General features: G+C 41.8%; 1 protein-coding gene across 2 annotated transcripts; it reads left to right on the top strand.

Annotated features, from left to right (window-relative positions):
• The first annotated feature begins 17,576 nt into the window (after positions 1-17,576).
• Positions 17,577-23,219, top strand: LOC311057017 (uncharacterized protein). 2 transcript variants are annotated; one of them, XM_084073893.1, is made up of 8 exons: positions 17,577-17,649; positions 17,947-17,988; positions 18,657-18,741; positions 19,659-19,753; positions 20,394-20,465; positions 20,726-20,797; positions 22,114-22,185; positions 22,829-23,219. In XM_084073893.1, the coding sequence occupies exons 5-8, from the start codon at positions 20,459-20,461 to the stop codon at positions 23,005-23,007; spliced, it is 330 nt and encodes a 109-aa protein (XP_083930019.1). In that variant the 5' UTR covers positions 17,577-17,649; positions 17,947-17,988; positions 18,657-18,741; positions 19,659-19,753; positions 20,394-20,458; the 3' UTR covers positions 23,008-23,219. The 2 variants fall into 2 exon arrangements, with proteins under 2 accessions (XP_083930019.1, XP_083930018.1); XM_084073892.1 differs by having other exon boundaries at positions 20,394-20,797.
• Positions 23,220-23,509: the final 290 nt, after the last annotated feature.

Genomic DNA, 23,509 nt, shown 5'->3' with positions numbered 1-23,509 from the left:
AGACCTCGAACGCATCTGTGTCACTTTAGATTTCTTTGGCTATTCAAAAAAAGCAGATATACAAGCTCATAGCGCGGCACCGAGTGCCGCGCTATGAGCTTGTAGATCTGCTATTTTTGAAAAATCTTGGAAAACATTTTTTTTAGATTTTTTTCAAAAAACTGTTAGGATTTCGATTTTTTTTTAAAGAATCGCCTCAGGTCTTAAAGGGTTAAGGAGATACGTCCTTCGATCTCCAATCACATGCTTTTGGCCCATGCAGGTACACAGGACAAATATGGAATAGTTGCATTAAATTAAACTACATTAGGTGTGCCTGATGAGCTAAAGTACTTGATTTTATTTTCCTCTCATCATCAGTTTTTGAAATGACAGACACAATACATACTGGCACACGCACAATACAATGAAACACATAATTGACTGCATATAAACAGAGATAAATGCATCCAAATAACAACTGCACTCACTTTTTTCTTATTAGGTTTCGAGAGCCTATCAGGCTTCGAACCCTATTACATCTGTAAGAGTTCATTATTCTTCCGCCGGTTTTGCCAGTTCTGGCCTAACCGCCTGGTCACTTCTTATGAAATTCGGCAATATGGTAGAGGGCTATGCCAAACGGCGAAAACCCGAAACTCACAACCATTGGCCAAAGGGTGGCGCTGTAGCACTCAATTGAAAATGCCAACTTTGAACAGGTACAGCTCATGCCCTGTTCGACCTACAGCCATGAAACTTCGATACACACATGCGTCTCCTCATGCCTAACAACTTTCACTGTTTGACTTTTGACCTCTGACCTTTAGATCTCCCACCATTTCGAATTCTATGAAAAGCAGTAAAAAGCAGTAAAAAGCCTACTCCTCCTGGGATTTATGAGCAATCTGTACGAAACTGTATACACATGAACTTTGGACCAATGCCGACAGACGTAACCAAGCGGATTTTCCATAAGTGAAAACGTTAAGCTTTTATAAGCCAATGAAAATTGCAGCTTTTTTTAAATTATTCATCTGCCCCTAACACATACATGCAGACTCACATTTGTTTGACACTTTGCAATATTGTAGAGGGTCCTTCCAAGTATCACTGAAACCAATCTTACTCCAATTGGTCAAAGGGGGGCGCTATAGCAATTTTTTGAAAATGCAAACTTTAAACAGGCAAAAGTCATGCCTCGTTTGGCCGACAGCCGTTAAACCTGCTTACACATGTGCCTTGACTCATGAGGAACACATGTATCACTTTGACCAGTAAGCTCTGCCCTTAGATTGTCTGCAATTTTGAGCAGTTTGAAAAACATTTAAATCCAGGATTTCTGAGCAATTTGCATGAAACTGTGTCAAATACAAGTTTGAGGCCCTTTTTCACAGGTTCAGGTGTGTTGGTTCAATAGCTTGATCGCTTAATCATCTGCCTTGAAACCATAGGGTAGCCGGTTCGAATCCCACCTCAAGTAGACTTAATTATAATTGCATTGCACACAACATGACTATATCAATGAATACATGTGCAATTGTTAAAGATGACGAGAAATGCATACTTGAAAGTAGTTATTTTCAATGTATGACGTACTTCATTCGCGCTTTTGTTTTGTTTTGTTGGATTCTCCCTTTTCACTGTCTAAGGCTGTGTATTGGATAGCTCCACCAGTAGAGTGTGAGTCTCATGTGCCGAAGGTCCCTGGTTCGAATCCCACTTCTTACAGTTCACATTTAAATTGCATTGTACAAAACATGACCCTGTTAATTCAGACAAGTGCAATGTTTAGACAATAACACGAAATGCTTTTGAGAGTAGTTTTTTTTTATGTATGACATACTTTCTTGTGAAAATAGCCGATCTACAATCTCACACCTTTTTAGATAGCAACGCGTTGTGAGCTTGTAGATCGACTATTTTCCACTAGTTTCCATTCCGAAATATATTGAGCAGTTTGAAAAACATTTAAACCAAGGATTTCTGAGCAATTTGCGTGAAAGTGTGTCATGTGTGTGAACTCCCTTTTCACTAGTACAGGTCTGTTGGCCCAATGGCTTAATCATCTGCCTTGAAACCACAGGGTTCCTGGTTCGAATCCCACGTCATGTAGAATTCATTATAATTGCATTGCACACAACATGACTGTATCAATGAATGCATGTGCAATTGTTAACCAGTAAACTCCGCCCTTAGATTGTCTGCAATTTTGAGCAGTTTGAAAAACATTTAAATCCAGTATTTCTGAGCAATTTGCGTGAAAGTGTGTCATGTGTGTGAACTCCCTTTTCATCAGTTCGGGTCTGTTGGCCCAATGGCTTAATCATCTGCCTTGATACCAGAGCGTCGCCGGTTCAAATCTCACCTCATGCAGACCTCAACTCAATTGCATTACACACAACATGACTGTATCAATGAATAAACATGCAATTGTTAAATGAAACGCTTATTGAGAGTAGTTGTTTTCAATGTATGATGTACTTCATTCCCTCTTTTGTTTTGTTTTGTTTTGTTGGATTCTCCCTTCTCACTGACCAAGGCTGTGGATTGAATAGCTTGATCAATACAGTGTTAGTCTCATGTGCCAAAGGTCCACGGCTCAAACCCCACAGTTTACATTTAAATTGCATTATGCAAAACATGACCCTGTTAATTCAGACATGTGCACTTTGCTCTCTCTCTCTCTCTCTCTCTCTCTCTCTCTCTCTCTCTCTCTCTCTCTCTCTCTCTCTCTCTCTCTCTCTCTCTCTCTCTCTCTCTCTCTCTCTCTCTCTCTCAGTCTGTCTGTCTGCCTGTCTGCCACTCTGTCTGTCTGCCAGTCTGCCACTCTGTCACTGTCTGTCTGTCTGTCTGTCTGCCAGTCTGCCACTCTGTCACTCTGCCACTCTGTCACTCTGTCACTCTGTCACAGTCTGTCTGTCTGCCTGTCTGCCACTCTGTCACTGTCTGTCTGTCTGCCAGTCTGCCACTCTGTCACTGTCTGTCTGTCTGTCTGCCAGTCTGCCACTCTGTCACAGTCTGTCTGTCTGTCTGCCAGTCTGCCACTCTGTCACTGTCTGTCTGTCTGTCTGCCAGTCTGCCACAGTCTGTCTGTCTGCCAGTCTGCCAGTCTGCCACTCTGTCACTGTCTGTCTGTCTGCCAGTCTGCCACTCTGCCACTCTGTCACAGTCTGTCTGTTTGTCTGTCTGCCACTCTGTCACAGTCTGCCAGTCTGCCAGTCTGTCACAGTCTGCCAGTCTGCCACTCTGTCACTGTCTGTCTGTCTGTCTGTCTGCCAGTCTGCCAGTCTGCCACAGTCTGTCTGTCTGCCAGTCTGCCACAGTCTGTCACAGTCTGCCAGTCTGCCAGTCTGCCACTCTGTCACAGTCTGCCAGTCTGCCAGTCTGCCACTCTGTCAAAGTCTGCCAGTCTGCCAGTCTGCCAGTCTGCCACTCTGTCAAAGTCTGCCAGTCTGCCAGTCTGCCACTCTTGTCACAGTCTGCCAGTCTGCCATTATTCTCGAAACCGCTAATTGCTGCTTGCAGCTATATTTATTTATTCATTTTGTCTGTTAGTTTGTTTGTTTGTTTGTCTCCAAGGGGTAATTCAATAAGCCCCTTGGAGTCGACTAGTCTCTATACCATTATTGTTTTTTTTTATTTTTCCCAGGTGTTGGCAACTGGAAAGAATCATGTTTAGTAGCTGTTTATTAATAAGTTTGTGTTTATTCATCACCGATGAAACATAAATGAGGTGATAACTTGTTACCACCTACACTACATTATTAGTCCACTGGGAGAGATTGCAGTATTTGATGCTTTGTGGAGGATAAAGCCTGTTATTTCATTGGCTTGGAAAAGTGATACTTCTGTGCAAAAAGAGATAGGTCCTCCTAACCCTATTCGAACAGGGGTTTGACTTAGAGCTGCAACTATCGATTATCTCTTTAGCGATTATCCTATCGATTACTTTTTTCGATTAATCAAATAATCGAGAAGCAGTTTTAAGAAAAAAATAATGGTGGGTATTTTACAGGTTGCATGTCCCGGTGTTGGAATCCTTGGGTGTTAAGCCTAGATGCTGGTATGGAACCAGTAGCCTGGTTCCATACCATAGACCCCGCCCACTCTCTGAGTGGATGCCTCTTGGTCTGGAGTTGTAAATGTTAACCTAGGACTTCTCCGGTACAAAATGCGTTGTCCAATGAGAGGCGGAGGTGGGCGTGGGGATCCCTTAGGATTGGTTTAGGGAATTTCTAATCCCCTCCCCCTTGTAATCCCCGACACTGGAGCCAATTTCAGACTGAAGCTCCACGCAGCTTCAGTCTGATAATCAGGCTAGCTTGCCAGTGCAGTGTTGTTTACTCCTGTAATGTCCACTTTGGAGCAGCAGGAGGCAAATTGACAGCTCAGGCATTAAGTGGCACCAAGATGAAGCACCAATCTCCATTGTGAATGTGATTAGATCCGGTAGATAGGCTACCAGACCTGTCATAGTTTTCATAGTACTGCATACCCTGGGCGCTTTTATCCAAAGCGCTTTACATACAGTAGATTGTGCATTACATTCACACACCAATGGTGGAGGAAACCATGCAAGGCTATTCATCGGGGGCAATAAGGGGTTGTCTTGTCTTGGACAAGGACACGTCGACACTAACTCTGGGGGAGCCCGGGATCAAACTGGGAACCTCTACCGGCCACTCTACCCCTGAGCCACTGCCGCCCAGAGTATTAGTAAGACATTAAAGCTAAAAGCATAACACAAAAAAGTCCTGGGGACTTGTTTCCATTGTGGATATGGACAAAATATATACACTTTTACTAAGGTTATTTACCTTAAGGGTTTCAGCCCGATCCAAGCCTTCCATTATTGTAAATAAATTCAAGTAACTGTAAAAATGTCAAGTATAAAAAATATGTGAAAACAGAAAACAATAGTGGCGGTACTAAGTTAAACTACTGACAGTGTGCACAATACATTTGGTGCTGATCGCTCTGGCCCATTGGTTCTCAAGGGCCCAGGGACCCACAGGGTACTTTGAGGGGATTCCAAATGGACCCTTTACGAGTCATGGGGGTCCTTGAAATGAAATGGTTTGAGAACCACTGCCGCCCCTTTGCGAGATTAGCCCCGGACGAGCACAGACACGCGTGCAGACTGACCCTCTTACAGACGGCGGTGCATGCAGAGACATGTCATATAAAAGCAGCAGTACCAGCGGGTGTCATATGATTTACCTGATAGCGATATAGGCCTCATCCCCTGTACACAAAAAAAATCATTGTTTCATGTGAGATGCCGGGGTTGTTGGTTTTCACTTGAAATGCATGAGGCGAGAAAGAATAGCTGTAAATGAACCGCAAGGGAAACAAACAGATAAAATACAGCAAAATAAGGCAATTTAAATTCAGCGCGTATAGATGTAAAGCAGGGGTACCTAAATAATGTGTAAACAACAGTGCCGTGATGCTGGAATCCAAAGCTTTGAGAGAGCTTACTGTGGCCACCCGCGGGATGCAACTTATTTTTTTGTCAAACACAAAGTCAAATGTTTACATACTGATTAACGGGTCTTTTTTAAATTTATTTCTTTGTTCCTCTCAGGCGGAGCTAGCTAGAACTGTACATCATCATCATCATCATCATCAGAAGGAAGATGTACGTCCATTCACCAGCACATTGCACTGCAGCCATGGCAGACTATCTGCCTCTTCTTCACTGTGATTAATGGACTTAGATTTCACCTGACAGATGGCAATGAGTAAAGTATGCAAATGCATTTCACTAATACTATTCAATTCAATTACGTTGCACTATTGTTGATTACTCTGCCGCTCGTCCGTGGCGTACTGTCACAGACTGGACAATGGGCCTCAGTGCTTCAGCGGAAACACAGCCACAGCCACAGTCCCCCCCCCCCCCCCCCCCCCGAGCTCAAATAGCATTAGGTTGTTGCCCGTATCCGTTTTTATCAACTAAAGCATTGCCCGCGTGTATTCTATTGTCATTGACAACTGATATACATTGAGCCCCCCGACCATAAAGAAATATTTATGAATGCTCTGTTTAAAGACGCTCTCAGCAGTTCGGAATTACAAGCAGTGGAAATGGCAGGGTAATTTAATTACCTCCGAGGTGATTGATCACCCGAGCGGAGGCATACGAGGTTAACCCTATATTTATGTGGAAGGCAAAGTGGGTGTAGTGCAGCCATTATCTTTAATTTGTATTTATATACTTTTCAACCCATAGAATGCCCAGACCTCTGAGGAGCCGCCAGAACTGAGAAGTGACAGCAGAGGTTATTTACAGCATTGAAGTTTGACTCACGGCCCGGCCGGGAGGACCAGACATCACTTACAGTGATAGAGTTTGGATTCTCGAATGTGTCATAATTATTGTTGCAGTTTATCTTGTGATCAGTTGACATGAAGACCAGTAGCTTGCATAATATTAATAGTTTCAGTCGTACACACACTGTCAGTTAATTAGGTTATTTTCCAAGGCTTTCGAACGGGAAGTCAGTTTTCTTAATTAACTTCATAGTTCTGAGAAGTCTCTCAACTCTTAACCCTATAGTGCAAAACAAGGGATTTGGATGAATTGGGCCAACAACAAAAGCTTATGAAAAACTTTAATGTGAGATGAGATCATTGGCGGTAGTTTTGTGCAGTAAGAGCAGTGGTGGAAAAAGTACTCAAATGTTTTAATTAAAATTAAGTGAAAGTATCAATACAGCAATGTAGAAGTACTCTGTTACAAGTAAAAGTTTGAGTAAAAGTTTAAAAGTATTAGTATCAAAATGTACTTAAAGTATCAAAAGTAAAAGTACTAAAATGTTTGAAAATAGCGGATCTACTAGCTCACAACGCGTCGCATCGCGACACGTTGTGAGCTTGTAGATCAGCTATCTACGTGGAACATTTCACGGAAATCACATGCTGCGTTCATGATTTGAGGCATTTTGTTCAAAACGAAGGAAACCTGCAAACTTTGGAAGCCAATCTTAGCCAATCAGGATGGAATATGGAAAATCGGACAGATCCGTGTTAATCACATGACTATAGTGATACTGTAATATCCAAAAATGTGTTTTGCAAAAGTCGGCCTCATGGTGGCGCTATGACAGCTGATCTGAAAAATGTAGGGCAGAGGTTCTGCTGTGGCATCCAGGGAGTGTGTGTGTGCGCAGTTTCACAGCGACTGGGCCAACGGTGGCGGAGATTAGCTGCTCTCAGACAGAAGGACGGACGGACGGACGGACACAGGGACAGGGGGCAAAACATACTCTTTCACCATGCCTTTCAGCCTGGCGGAGACAAAAACATACTCTCTCGCCATGCCTTTCAGCCTGGCGGAGACAAAAACATACTCTCTCGCCATGCCTTTCAGCCTGGCGGAGACAAAAACATACTCTCTCGCCATGCCTTTCAGCCTGGCGGAGACAATAATTGTAGTGGAGTAAAAGTACAATATTTGCCTCAGTCTGAGGTGTAATGTTATAGAAGTAAAAGTAGGAAATACTCGGAGTAGGAAAGAGTTTGCTACAAGTTGCTTACCACACAGTAAATGTATAGTGGACAGTGCACAACTGTTCCGTATAACCTGTAGCTACAAGTGACGGCAGTTTAATAAAACCCTGGTCTATTCCTTTAACGGAAAACACACACGGAAATGAAATATTGAAATAATGGCTGCAAATGATATTTCTCTTGTCAAAGACGTAAAGATGCTGTCTCTATGATGTATAAACATTTAGTTACCGTGGTGTAACTGATAACAGTGTCATACATTGATTGCTAATCATGTGTCCATTCACAGGCTGGCTGATATTTGATGGGGTGTCAGGGTAACAGTAAGCCTACTCTGTCACTGACATAGTTAACAGAAAGCCACTATTGTAGTGTTGGAATGGCTCAATTAATCATTCGAGGGCCCCCTCATCTCTCACAACCCCTCTCGGAGAGGAAGTTTACCTATAGCCAACTTTAATCATTTTCACCAGCACTGCACCAAAATGTCACAGAAAATAACGCCATTTCACTGCTTTCTCAGCTGAGAACAAGGCTGGCTATTTTGGGGGGAATTATAATTCCCATGCAATTATGAGCACATTTTTAAAAAGTGGAACGATAATGGTGGCAATAAATCTGTGGACTGCAGATTTGTGCCAAACGTCGTTCTCTGAGGACACAAACAATAATTAAGGAAATGGAAAAATAAAACAAACTTACAATTAGAACCATTTTACCCCTTTTCCAACTCACTGAGCTGTATTACTCAGCAATTCTAGTGTGTATACCCATATCTATACTAGACCGAAATTAATACATTACAGAGGAATAAATACACAGTCCTGCTGGACTGGAGTGAGACTTTATTAGCAGATGTACAGTGTTACATAAACGCACTGGCTTCTCACATGCAATGCCTGCATTTTACGTGTTACAGTTGAGAGCACCAGTGATAGAAGAAGTACTCACATGGTTTACTTAAGTAAAAGTATCAATACTTCAATGTAGCAATGTTTACTCAAGTACATTTTTAATACGGGACTTCTACTCGTAACAGAGTATAAGTACAAAAGTATCAAATATACTTATAAGTACCAAAAGTTAAATTACTCATTGTGCAGAATGTCCCATTTCAGTTCAAAGTTCAAAATGTATAGAACAATATCATATAATTACATAAGTGTAGTGGACTAAAAGTACAATATTTTCCTCCAAGATGTAGTGGAGTAAACGTACAATATTTTACTCTGAGATGTAGCGGGGTAGAAGTAAAAGTATTGAAAATTGTAAATACTGAGTATTTAAGTGCAGTACTTGAGTACATGTACTTACTTGGTTACTTCACACCACTGGAAAGCACATTATGTCAAAACGCACACGCACGCTAACACACAGCTCAAAGGTGAGTGGTGGGAGAGGTTTGGCTCTGCCTGTGACTGGCACCACTGTGAGCTACAGCCTGGTCTCTAAAGGAGACTGAGCATTGGGAATGTGTCCTTACCTGTTTTGTTTTGTCGGGATTTCCAAAGTACATGTTAGAGATTCAATACCGGCCTAAACAGCTGGACAAGTCCATTCAGGCTATTGAAATTGGCCTGGACAGAGTTCAATTTGTAAAAATAAAACGGGGTACTTTTTCTTCACCACTTAAAGCCTTATACTTATTATGCTTAAGTACTGTACACACACAAATGTGATTACAACAGGTTCTATGAAAACACCTGATAGATGTCGATGATCATCATGTATCATTGTATGTATATTTAACCCTTTAAGACAAGGAACGCATCCGTGTGTCATTTTTAGATTTCTTTGGGTTATTCAAAAATAGCAGATCTACAAGCTCATAGCGCGGCACCGAGTGCCGCGCTATGAGCTTGTAGATCTGCTATTTTTGCAGAGAAAAGTTGTGAAAATGTGTGCAAATCTTTGAATATACAATTTTAACTCAAATCTTTGCTTCTGGGGGTCCCTGGAACAAAATATTTTCAGATGGGGGTCCGTGGCCAAATACATATGATTTTGGGGGTCCTTGACATGAAAAAGCTTGAAAACCACTGATAAATATAGCAACGTTAGGATTTAGAAGGCATTTGTAGAATCCCCCAGAACCAAAGTTAAAAATGTTCGCTTTTAAAAACGTTTTTTTTAAATATAATCAAAGATTCGCAAAAAATAGCAGATCTACAAGCAGATCTACAAAAATAGCAGATCTACAAGCTCATAGCGCGGCACTCGGTGTCGCGCTATGAGCTTGTAGATCTGCTATTTTTGAATAGCCCAAAGAAATTAAGAAGAGCATCAGCAATTATTTGTAAACTGGAGCTGAAACAGTGTGGGACCTGTCTTTTTGTCTGTTTCCGTTCATCGCTCGGCACCTGCCTCACTTTTGGGATTGGCTGTGCATGTCCTTCATTATCTACATTCAACAACTTTATATTATCTCTATTTTAGTGGCTTTGAGTTTAACAACTGACTTTTAGATTGCGCTGCCTGCCACAGCACAAATTGCAGTCTCCAAATGCATTAAAAAAGATTGTAGATTGGAAACCTGCTTAAGCGACTAACAGACATTAAGCAAATAGTGATTTATTTTATTTTATTGTATTTATTCTTTTGCTCCCATACTTTAATTGTGGGGGGCTGCTGGAGAAATGGTAGTCTACCAGCTAAGGTTGTGGTGGAGTGGATGGGAGACAGCCTGAGAAATGAGAATACATTTCCATTTTATTTGAATTTGGAGATGGAACGGTTATGCCAACTGGTTGCAAGGTCTTGAGTTCAATTTCTCTATCCTCCTCTCTGCCCTCAGCTTTCTGACTCACTCTAAATTGGGTGGACTAAACTGGGATTATTTTAATAAAATTATAAATGTTACATAACAAATGAAATTTGAATTCAAATGATTTTCATAAGATGCACGTTTGAATCTGGTGTCCCTATTTGGGGCATGTCATTAGTGTGTTTTTTCAAAATGTCAAAATGGTGAAAATGGTGGAAATAGACACCTACAAGCTCAGAACTAGAATAGTGTTTTGAGCTTGTAGAGGCCATTTTGCAATAGGGGAGCCTCCGTCAGAGGCTATCGTTCATTTGTCAGGAAAGGTCAGGGATGGGTTGTATAAAATGTCACAGATGGCCGGGTTGAGTCGTGGGACGTACTGTTGACAGGGTTTCATTACTCAGTGATTCTAGTGTGTATACCCAGTGCTAGACCAAACTTAACATTACGGACGGAGGAATAGACACTTGTAGGGCATTGGCTGGTATATCAACAGAGAGATCAAAGAGAGAGTTTCTTCAGATAATGTGCACTGTTACATACTCACACACAGAGCAGAGGTCACATGTCATTTGTTGTCAGCAGCTGTCCATATCATGCAGTATTATTGGCTCTCAGTGGCTGTAGCATAGTAGCAGTGGTGTAAAAAACGTTTACTCAAGTACTGTACTTAAGTACAATTTTTAGGTACTTTTACTTTACTGGAGTATTTCCAATTGTCAGTACTTTTACATGGACTCCACTACATCTCAGAGGCAAATATTGTACTTTTACTCCACTCTAATTATTTGAAAATTTTAGTTACTAGTTACTTTGCAGATATAAATCATTATATTATAAAACATACATTAACCACTTTAGCCCTATTTTATACCTACTGTAGGCTATTTGAAAATAGCAGATCTACAAGCGTCTACAATAGCAGATCTACAACGCGTCGCGATGCGACGCGTTGTGAGCTTGTAGATCGTCTATTTTCAAACATTTTAGTGCTTTTACTTTTGGTACTTTAAGTATATTTTGATGTCAATACCTTTGTACTTTTACTCCAGTAACATTTTGTACACAGGCCTTTTACTCGTGACAGAGTATTTTTATATTGTGGTATTACTTCTTTTACATTTAAGTACTTTTTCCCACCACTGCAGAGTAGCATATTACTTTTGTGTGATGCTGTAGTAGGCCTATGATCAAGTGATTAAGGGCGTTAATTTACCAAAAAAAAAACACGAAAAGTCAAAATATGGAGATAAGAGGTTCCTGCCCGACAACAGGCCCGACAACAGTGCTTGGGCACGGAAAATCCCCTTTTTGTAGTCAAAATCTGAATAAATAGCATCATGAGTACAAATTGAAATAATATTTTCAACAAATCCCAGCTTTTAACTAATGTACTGTAGCATGCTGCAGAGGATTGGCAGATGTACTGAGTTATGTTTTAAACTCGTTTTCCTGAAAGATGGAATCAATGCAGCTAGCGCTCCTCTCTAGTGCATGTTCTCTGTGTGCCCTTTTTTTTTTGCATCATTAATTAACAAGCAAACACATTTGCTACCACCAAACCTCACACATCATCGGGAGATACGGTAGCTGCAAAGGGTGCTGAGGAAGAAAAAGCAGACAAGGGGAACATGAACAAGCCTTTCCAACTCTTTCCAACTAGGAAATAGAGAGAGAGGTGTGTGTGTGTGTGTGTGTGTGTGTGTGTGTGTGTGTGTGTGTGTGTGTGTGTGTGTGTGTGTGTGTGTGTGTGTGTGCGTGTGCGCGTGTGCGTGTGCGTGCTCGTGTGCGCGCGTAAACACGTGTGTGACTGTATGAAAGCGGCTGGTACAGAGAGAAAGACAGCTAAGCCTGAGGCAACATCTTTATGGGCTTTGCTACACACTTCCAGGCTTGTGTGCAGTCAGTCATTTTAATTAGCCTGCCTTGGCATGGCTGTGATAAATCACGTGTGCGGACACACAGACAGCTCGGTGCAGATCGTTGCAGTCGTACTTGTAGTCTGGTGAGGTTTTTTTGGGGGAAGCGCTCTCTGGCTTCGTCTATAAAACTGCGTGGATTCCATGGATGCTAAGCGTTTAACATGCGCACTGAACAGAAAAATGGCATGCGGCACACCTGCATGCACACCTGCACGCTATTCTTCCCTCCATGAATCTGAATCAACTTGAAAATGTGCATGAGCCTTAATATGCCAGCCCGTGAACTCCCACAATTAACCATTATGTTTGGACTTTTATGAAAGGAAATTGCTTTTGATTAACTAAAGTAATCTCGTTCTGAGTTATTGCAATATGAGTGCAGAAATTGTGTTTTTTAGAAACCAGCCATTGCTGCTTAATTGAGCTTCGGTGTTGACCTGTTCACCCGCTGTGCAAGGAAACCTATAATGTGTCAATGTTTATTAGTCAATAATATATGGTATACTTTATAATGGAGAGGTGGACAAAATGCCTAGGTGCTGAAACGTGTTTATGATCATGTGTGCTGTAGACAAAGGAGATGTGATTGTGTATCGAGTCATCTCGGTTCTGGTTCTAGTCTCTCTCTCTCTCTAGGTCGGCCTCCAGGGGTGTCTCCAGTCATCTCCGCCTCCATAGCTAGCTCACCCACCAGTACAGTACTTTCCACCCCTGCATCTTCCTTTAGTGATTGAATACTTTATTAACAGTTTGCAAAAAAAAGGACAGAAAGTACAGTTCTATACAAGGTATGCTAAAAGGATTAAAACCCAACAAAGCGGCCTGGGCCGTAGCGTGACGGTCCAGGCACCCTAGGCTGCAATGCCAACCTGATAGCGTGTCGCCGGTTCGACTCCCGGTCCCGACGACCTTTGCTGCGTGTCACGCCCCCCCCCCCCCCCCCCATCTCTCTCTACCCATTTTCCTGTCAGCCTACTTTCCCTCTCTAAAAAAATGTCATAAAAAGCCCCCAAAAAAATCTTAAAAAAACAAGAAAGCACTATGGCTCGTTTCCATAGTGCACAAGCTTGCTGGCTGGGAGATCCTGGTGTCTCATGCTCGACATGTTTAGTACTGTACTGTACAGAGCGTTCTGGTGTAGCACCGATCCACGGATTTCTGTGTAGGGCAGGCTTTAGGTAGCCTAGAAGAAGAGCCTGGTTTTAATCTGAAGACAGAACACGACGCAAACAACAAAAACATCTTCTGTTCGGTTGTTTTATGAATTGTTCTGGTGCCGACACCAAGCAAAAAAAACTAAACACATTTTAGTCCCCCTTAGTTCCTCATGAAAAGTTATTAGGCTGTGTATTTTGATATAGAGTTGAAACGTGTGAGAAGGTCATTAGAACATTTTTTTTGTCTTTATTTCACTAATTTGCCGTCAGCGTCGCTATTTCCTACCCTTGCGTCACCACCACCCACATAGCAAAACCTATGCAGACTGGTCTGGCCCAAATGCCGTTTTCGTTCCGGCAGTCTGGCAGACCTCCGGCAGAATATCACTCCGGCAAGTGGTATGTGGACCGGATGTGAGCCAGGTCTGGCAATGATGGCACCGGTTACATGATGGCAAGCCGCATATGGGCCGAGTATAGATTGGGTTAATTTGGCCCACATTAGGCATTTTTGTATCTGGCCCACAGGTGTTTTGGGTTCATTTGGCCCACATTGGGCATTTTTGTATCTGGCCCACAGGTGTTTTGGGTTCATTTGGCCCACGTTAGGCATTTTACAATCTGGCCCACAGGTGTTTTAGGTTCATTTGGCCCACGTTAGGCATTTTTGTATTTGGCCCACATGTATTTTGTGTTCATTTGGCCCACATTGGGCATTTTTGTATCTGGTCCACAGGTGTTTTGGGTTCATTTGGCCCACATTAGACATTTTTGTATCTGGCCCACAGGTGTTCTGGGTTCATTTGGCCCACATTGGGCATTTTTGTATCTGGCCCACAGGTGTTTTGGGTTAATTTGGCCCACGTTAGACATTTTTGTATCTGGCACACATGTGTTTTGGGTTCATTTGGCCCACATTAGGCATTTTTGTATCTGGCCCACAGGTGTTTTGGGTTCATTTGGCCCACGTTAGGCATTTTACAATCTGGCCCACAGGTGTTTTGGGTTCATTTGGCCCACGTTAGGCATTTTTGTATCTGGCCCACATGTATTTTGTGTTCATTTGGCCCACATTGGGCATTTTTGTATCTGGTCCACAGGTGTTTTGGGTTAATTTGGCCCACATTAGACATTTTTGTATCTGGCCCACATGTGTTCTGGGTTCATTTGGCCCACATTGGGCATTTTTGTATCTGGCCCACAGGTGTTTTGGGTTCATTTGGCCCACGTTAGGCATTTTACAATCTGGCCCACAGGTGTTTTGGGTTCATTTGGCCCACGTTAGGCATTTTTGTATCTGGCCCACATGTATTTTGTGTTCATTTGGCCCACATTGGGCATTTTTGTATCTGGTCCACAGGTGTTTTGGGTTAATTTGGCCCACATTAGACATTTTTGTATCTGGCCCACATGTGTTCTGGGTTCATTTGGCCCACATTGGGCATTTTTGTATCTGGCCCACAGGTGTTTTGGGTTCATTTGGCCCACGTTATGCATTTTTGTATCTGGACCACATGTGTTTTGGGTTCATTTCATTTATCATTTTTGTATCTGGCACACAGGTTAGCCTTACTTCTATCTGGCCTGCATGTGTTTATGGGCTTATTTGGCCCATATTAGCCTTATAATTAACAAGCCCTAAAGGGCGATCTCGCGCACATGGGTGCATGCACATGAGCCCTTGCACATGGGCGTTTTGGCATGTATACCCTTCTGCTGAGCTGGTTGAGTCACACTGTGATGTCAAAACAGGTCAGCTATATCCATATATGGGGTCTCTTTGGCTTGGATGTGTTGAATCCTAAATGGTAAATGGTGCATTTATATGGCACCTTTTTTATCCAAGTCCCTTGGATTAAAAAGGCTGCAAGGCAGCAACCTGCGTACCAGGAGCAATAAGGTTCAGAGTCTTGCTCAAGGACTCTTCGACATGTGGACCTTGAAAGTGTATTCTCCGGGGTGGGTAACCTCTCAGCACCCCACCCAAAATAGACTATTTTGAGCAGAAAACAAACCATGCCATGTCGGAACTACCATGTCATGTCGGAACTCAGCACACTACCACTGAAAGTCAATGGGGATGTGCTAAGAGTTCTGACACTTTCCGACATTGAAGGACGCATAAGAACCTTTGTTTATGTGAGTAGCGACGTAGTTTAGTTTATTTTGACTACAGTTTAGCGCCCGTAGCGCGGTGCCTCGCACGGTCCGTTTTTTTGTCATGCCGGAACCGGCTTGCCATAAGTGAGCCAGATCTGGGCCAGATCTGTTTGCCAGATTTGGCTGTGTTTTGGATGTGGATGTCTTTGCTCTTCGCACCATGGCAACCTCTTCCACCCCCTCCTGGGGGGCACCCACGATCCTGCCCGCCCCCCCAAACCCTCTGAGCCTTCTGAGTGAAAAGAGCTTGCTCTTTCTTCTGCTGTGCAGTGCATTGGCATCATCGGACCAGTCAAGCGAGCTGTTTAGGTGCACGCCCAGGAATTTGTAGCTGTCCACCAGCTCCACCGACTCTCCTTTGATGATGCTGGGTACTGGTGGGACCTTTCCTGCTTCTTCGGGGATCCACCGGCATCTCCTTAGTCTTGCCGGGGTTGAGTGGGAGGTGGCCCACCTCGCTCCATTGCACAAAGCCGTTCACCACGAATGTAACGTGGATAATGCAGCAAAGTGAATGGCAGTGATGACAAACACTCCTGAAGAAGAAACAGTAGTGCAGACACTCTCCAATGGAACTGTACGTGGAACTGATACTCACATGCACTTGCCAGTATCCTGAACATCAGCTGTACATGAGCTAAGCAACAAAGTCCTTATGAAAATATGTAATTCTTATACTCCAAAACGGCACTGCAACACGGCTGTCTCTGTAAAAAATGACACATGACTCAGAGTTTGAACACCTGTTCCATAACAGGCTTTGAGAACCCACACATGTGGGACTGGACTCCTGATTGGCTGTCAACTATGAATAAATCAAAACTCAAAACCCTCCTTTGAGGGGTTTCCACATGGGTCTGTAACTCAGACAGACTCCAGCATGTAATGGTTTGACATCCTGTAATATTGTTTTAAATACCGGGGTCCCACAGGGTGTCTTGCCACATTCTCTTCTCCATAAACACAAACAAAATCACATGCAATAACAATGGACTGTCATTCTTTAAATATGCAGGTGACAAGCGCTCTCTGACCACTTGTGGACATGCATGGTTCTCCCTGAAGCTGAGTGTCAGTATAAGACCCAAAAGCGCATGTTCCTCCTGTCTGAATGATTTTAATAACAAGGACAGTTTAACAGTATTGAATCAGTTCTCACATTCAACACATCACAAAAAAAGTTAAAAACAACAACTCACAAGAATCATTAAACAATAAAGCTACCGAAATCACCCACCACACCAATATGTGTCTCTACATGCAGTAAAAAGTAAGGCAGATCATCAAGGACCCTTCAAACTGGGTTGAGGGGGTTCCAGGGGTACCCAGTTAAATGACATGACAGAGCCTTTTACTCTGTTATAAGTAAAAGGCCTGTGTTCAAATTGTTACTTGAGTAAAAGTACAAAAGTATTGGCATCAAAATACTTAAAGTATCAATAGTAAAAGTACTAAAATGTTTGAAAATAGCAGATCTACAAGCTCACAACACGGCGCCAATGCAACGTTGTGAGCTTGTAGATCTGCTATTTTCATTATAATTTATATCTGCAAAGTAACTAAGTATAAAGTTTTCAAATAATTGTAGTGGAGTAAAAGTACATTATTTGTCTCTAAGTTGTAGTGGAGTAGAAGTAAACGTATTGAGAATGGGAAATACTCCAGTAAAAAAAAAATACCTAAAAATGTTACTTTAGTACAGTGAGTAAATACACTTATTAACTTTACACCACTGTGATCTACAAGCTCACAACACATCGCTTTGTGACGCGTTGTGAGCTTGTAGATCTGCTATTTCCAAAGGATTTTATACACATGATAACTTGTAAAATGGGACATTGTGCATAATGAGTACTTTTACTTTGAGTACTGAAGTATATTTTGATGCCAAAAAATGAAAACCCTCCAACTCTATTCCCATTGCCTGAGAGACAAGAGCCTGCGGTGATTGGTCGTGATGGTTTCCCTGACAACCGATAAAACCTGCGCTCATTGGTCGTCCCTCAGAACACACCCCCGTGTCCTGTGCTCTCATTGGTTGCATGACTCCAGCGCATGGGATAACCAGCTGCAGCTGGTCTAATCAGCAGCAGCTGTGACTGAGATTGTCTTTGGGAGACGTCGACAGAACACAGAACAGCAAAAAGAGGTATGTTTATGCATTTATAATTATTTAGATCACGTCTGAACATTAATGGTTGAGAAATAACGTTGTGACTCAACATATGCTGCACATAATGTAAGATTCTGTTGGTTAGTTAGCCTGTAGTGTAACAGGTATTTCCTTGTAAACACAAACCGTTTGTTTGGACGTTTTAAAAGACAACATGCTATTAAAACAAAAGTATCTTGCCTTTTGTATATAGAATACATAGGTGTGTGGCCTTTTCTACTGTTTATCATGAAGTTGCCTCAATAATCTATATTTATTTTACTTATATTGCAGGGCTTTGTAGGCCAGGGGGGACTTTTAATAAGCAAGTCAAAGGTAAGGTTCCATTGGTACACTCTTGAGTTACTGACACGTAAGGGTCCATTTGGTTCCATTTGTACACTGTGAGTGTACACATGTAACCAAATGGACCCTGACAGGTCTGTAACTGACAGTATACATGGAACCAAATGGACCCTTACAGATCTGTAAGAGTTACAGACCTGTACGGGTCCATTTGGTTCCATTTGTACACTCACAGTTACAGATATGTAAGGGTCCATTTGGTTACATGTGTACACAGTTACAGATATGTAAGGGTCCATTTGGTTACATGTGTACACTCACAGTTACAGATATGTAAGGGTCCATTTGGTTCAATTGGTACTCTCAGAGTTAAAGGCCTGTAAGGGTCCATTTGGAATCTTGAGGGTCCCTGCTGAACCCCACCTGAGAACCACTGTACATTTAATGTGTTGGTTCTTAAAGTGGGTTTCTAGAGATGGTTCCTCCAGGTGTAAATACACTTCTCTTGTGGGGTTCCTTGGCGCACAACCTTTTCAAATCTGAAGCCAAATACAATTGACATGGAAATCTTTGAGAACCACTGATATGATATAGACTTATAACTTATTTTAAGGTGAATTGTAATATGACAACTGTAAACAAAATTAGAGTTTGAATATACTGTATTGTTAGTTAATCAAACATTTCTTTCCTTGCAGGGCTGTGATTGTCATTGGTTGTATGACTCCAGCGCATGGGAGAAGTTCATTACTGTCTGATCAGCAGCTGTTATTTTCACAGCAAGTAAGTTCAATCTGGTTGATTCTGTTGCATCTCTGCGCTATCTTTTTCCTTGGTGTGCTAATAATCGTTCAAACAAGGCATATATATCATCAAAGACGTATTTGACTATCTGTCAGGACTTATCTAACTTGACTGCGTGACTCATTTACGCTGCACCGCACACACACCGCGTTTAGATGCGAGTGAGCAACAGGCATGCTGTCGCTGAAATATGGACCGTGGTGACAAACGCTCTAAAGTGTGGCTTCACTAAAGCCTTAGATCAAGACTATCGTATATGTATTTTATCAAATCTGACTTTTACTTTCGTATCTACGAGAGTCTTAGTGACCACACCCCCAGTTTGCCCTGAAATGTCACCGGTAAAACCTGGAGCTGTATGTCTCCAAACATGTAGAAATGCAAAACATAAGGTGCTTGCCCCAAATGTTAAGTAGGTGTCCAGAGTATTTGTGCAATGTATTAGTTCATATTTTTCAATAAAGAAGTGCTTTAATCCCATCTGTGGCCGAACGCCATTCCCCCCCCTCGTTTACTTCCTATTTACATGTAAATTGTGTAATTCCGGCTTTCACTAGATGCGCCACGTCACTACCGCCGATCTACAAGCTCACTGCCTTTTTAAAAAGGAGGAAAAAAATTAAAACGTGCAGCTCACTGTATAATCCACAAATGAATCGACTGTTGGAATAAAGGCGAGGATGTTACTCTATTCATTAAATGTCTTAAATTGACTAAGGCTTAAAAGAATAAAGTTACTTTATTCTTGTGTAAATATGTAGATGCATTGTTGTTTTTTAAAATGTATCTTCTCTCTCTTCCCCTTGCTCCATCTTCTTCCCTTTCTTTATGGAAATACACCCACTGTTTTACACCTGCAAACCTGTGATGTGATAAAGCTTTTCTCATTCTCATAGGTGTTGAACCAAATCTGCTGCCATTAGCTGATACCCAATCCCTAGAAAACCTGGAGGAGCGGCTACAAAATAGCCCCGACCTCAAAATCCAACTGGTAAGAATTTCAGTTCTACTCGGGGAAGACACACACACAAAACCCTTTTTGTTTATTGTTTAATGCTAACCCTTATCTTAAATTGGCTTCTAACAACTTTGCTGGGACATACAATATAGAATTGAGAAGCTAATTTAGTCAATCATGAAGGAACACTGCTATTCTATAGCTACTGCTATTTTTTAAAGAATTGTGCAGTAAGTGATTTTGTTTATTAAAAGATAAACATATCTATATTCGGATGGCAATAATTACTATGAAGTGTTCAGTAACAGGGGTCTCCCTGTCTCTCCAGGTGTTTAGTAAACAGAACATGCATGTTATGGTCAGATACCAATGTTATCCAATCAGAGATGACTCATACAGGATAAACAAGTGAAATTGGAAATGATGACACAAAGAAGTGAGCAGTAGCAGTACTCCAAGTCTTTCGGGTGACTGAACTCATTTCGGCTGCTTGTACCTGTGACCTTATGCTTTTGGTCATGACCCACACTTCAGCACAGAGCACATCATCCTTAGTTCCAAATTCTTGTTCTAAACAAAATTGATTTATTTTCCCTTACTGTTTTATTTACCGTTGCACTGAGAATTAAGACACATTACTAAAGAAACATTCTCATGATTGCTTTGATTTCAGGTCTCCAGCGTCAGGTGGAGGTGGGGGCAGAAGAGGCCGAGACAGGGGGTTCTCAAACAGCTCCAATGCAGAGTGAGTCTTGTCTAGAAAGATGGTGTGTTTACATTGATACAGTTCATTCTGGAATAGGGGTCTTGTCTGGCCATTAATAACTGAGCTTAAATTATCTTAAATTCCAAGTTCTTCTTCTAAACAATATGGATTTGTTTTTTCTTTTTTTTCCCTCCAGTTTTCCTTACTGCATTTTATTTTATTTATTTATTTTTTTACCGTTGCACCGAGAATCAAGCCCCATGACTAAAGAAACATTCTGATGTTTGCTTTGATTTCAGGTCTCCAGCGTCAGGTGGAGGTGGGGGCAGAAGAGACCGAGACAGGGGGTTCTCAAACAGCTCCAATGCAGAGTGAGTCTTGTCTAGAAAGATGGGGTGTTTACGTACAGTCAGTCCGGAAAGTATTCAGAATGCTTCACTTTTCCTACATTTTCTTATGTTACAGCCCTATTGAAAAAAGTATTTTTGAATATGTTTCCACAAGTTTGGCTCACATATTTTTGGGTAGTTTTGACCATTCCTTTTTGCAGAACAGCTGCAATATATGCCAGCTTATGTTCAGCTAAACAAAGTAACGTTTTAATTCAAATATCAACTTTAACGATCGGACCAACATCTAGGCTAAACATGTCACGTTTGATCTCTTCGCAGAGCATCAGTAGAATAATGATAAGTGGCTGAGCTCATCAGTATTAGTGTTGGGTCGATAGTCAAACTAGGCTATAGATTTTAAGATATAATGTCAAATGATTGAATAAATCTAAGATAGTCTAATTGATACTGTACAGTATCAGCGGCGCTATAGACAAATTGTTTCAAACAGGCTGTTTTAGAAACAATTTTACATCAAGTTGTGCAGATGTGAAGGCGAAATATATTGAACTTGCAACGAAAATGAGAAAATCAGATTGATCAGAATAAGAGGAATTAGAGGGGTGTGTTCTAAAATAATAGCCTACTCTACACTGAAGGTATGATAATGACTGCGCGTGCATGAGGACTCCAGTCTTTGAGCTCATGACAAAACACAAAGGTTGCATTCGTTCAGAAAATAATGTTTGATACGAGCTGTCCAGAAGGCTCTCATCCACTGCAATGTATTCACTGAACTTCTGGTAGATGTTATGCCACCGAAAGTGTCATGGCGCATCTCTATGGACGCAACCACGTGATGTATGACACTTCCTTATGAGATTTTCCTTGACGGCTACAAGGAAGTAACACGGAAGTATCCATTATTGTTTTACAATGGGCAGCGACACTACAGGCCAATCAAAGCCTTGTTTTTCCAGGGACTTCTGGGGTTGTTTCTTCAGTGCACTCAGGGCATGGTGCTGCAGCACATCAAGCGCACCGTAGATTCTGTCATGTGACGGGAAAGACCCGCGGTGATTGGCCAGTTTCTCCAAGAAACAAAAATGCCGACCATGTATGCTAATTACTGAGAATGTCCATCGGCCATTGCCGGATGAGGCATCTAGGTATTTATATCTATGCTTGTACCTGTGACCTTGTGCTTTTGGTCATGACCACATCTCATCTTTAGTTCCAAATTCTTGTTCTAAACAAAATGGATTTATTTTTCCTTACTGCGGTTTTATTTACCGTTGCACTGATAATTAAGACACATTACTGAAGAAACATTCTCATGATTGCTTTGATTTCAGGGCTTCAGCGTCAGGTGGAGGTGGGGGCAGAAGAGACAGAGACAGGCGCATGTGAAGGAGCTCCAATGCAGAGTGAGTCTTGTCTAGAAAGACATGGTGTGTTTACGTAGATACAGTTAGTTCTGGGATGGGGTCACGGCTCCAGACGTAACTTTTTCACTGGTGCCACTTAACTTTTCAGTAGGTAGCACCACCAAAAATTACTTACCCCCCCCCCCCATATAGCCTACAGTATGTAGGAATTGTGTTTTAATATACTACTTAAGATGTCTGCCAATATTGATAATATGGTGTACCATCACTAGCTTAAGTTTTTAAGTGCTTTATTTATAAAGTACATACAAAGTTCTTTTTACATAGAAAAATAAATACTCCTGGGAAGAGGAAGAGGAAGAAATCGTTATTTACCCAGGGTTTGGACTAAGTTGCAGTAACTTATTTCTTGCCAGACCCTGCAGGATTGTTAATCACCCGGTGATTTTCATACCTAGTGTCGTGTTGGGGAGTCGAACTGGGAACCTCTCGGTAACAAGCCTGACCCTCTTAACCACTAGGTCACCGCATCCCTTGGGTATACAAGCCTAAATAATAAATTTACTTTGATGCTGCGTTTTCCCCCCTCTTTTCTTACACATGTTTTTATTTATTTACTATTTTACCAATAATTAAGCCACTTGACTAAAGAACAACATTCTTATGTTTGCTTTGATTTCAGGACTCGGATCTCATCAGTTCTGTTCTGACAATGGCCAGAACAGCATCTACAACAGCCTCGTGGAGGAGGTCTGCCATCTCTGCGTGAACCTTGGTTCTGAGGGAGGTGCGAGCTACGTGGATGAGGGTCTCCTGGTACAGTTCTTTGTGACTCACAGTTGTCACATCGGAAATGTATAATGGACATGATGAGATTTGTTGACTCAGAACGTCAAATTCTGTGAGTAAAATTTTGGCGAGGGAGGACCGTCACTTCAGCAAAAAAGCACTACTTTTTTTTTCAGTTTACAGTTTCTTGTTAACTGCATTGTTCACATATTCCAAATGTTGACTGCATTGTTCATACACGCATTTGCCTCACATGGTTTGCAGTTTAATAATAAAAAAGCAGAAAACTTTATGCTTGTTTTTATTTTATCTTAGTCAATTATAGCCTGTGTATGGCATTTAGTATGGCTTGATTAAAGGAGAGAGCCTGACTAAAGCACAACCCCCCCTAAATAAGACCTTTGTCACACCCCATCTTAACTTCTACAGTTGACTTTTTTCATAGGTGCTCCTGTTTCCATAGTGGAAACACTGTTCTGGCTCATCACTGGGTCAGCACAGTGTGGCCCTTTACAGCTGGCCCATGCACGGTTCATGTATGTCTGAGCTTCTGGCAAACCGATCTGGCGCCAGA

The sequence above is a fragment of the Gymnoscopelus microlampas genome, assembly GCF_963454915.1.
Source record: "Gymnoscopelus microlampas genome assembly, chromosome: 12".
In the NCBI taxonomy this organism is placed as follows: Eukaryota; Metazoa; Chordata; class Actinopteri; order Myctophiformes; family Myctophidae; genus Gymnoscopelus; species Gymnoscopelus microlampas.
Note: the sequence above shows the minus strand (reverse complement) of the source record. Positions and strands in the feature narration are given on the sequence as shown.

Excerpts from the sequence above, each read along its gene's own strand:
- LOC311057017 (XM_084073892.1), top strand. The coding sequence starts at position 20,707 with ATGTTTGCTTTGATTTCAGGTCTCCAGCGTCAGGTGGAGGTGGGGGCA. Across the intron at positions 20,798-22,113 it reads TCAAACAGCTCCAATGCAGA|GGCTTCAGCGTCAGGTGGAG; the intron begins GTGAGTCTTGTC and ends CTTTGATTTCAG. Across the intron at positions 22,186-22,828 it reads TGAAGGAGCTCCAATGCAGA|GACTCGGATCTCATCAGTTC; the intron begins GTGAGTCTTGTC and ends CTTTGATTTCAG.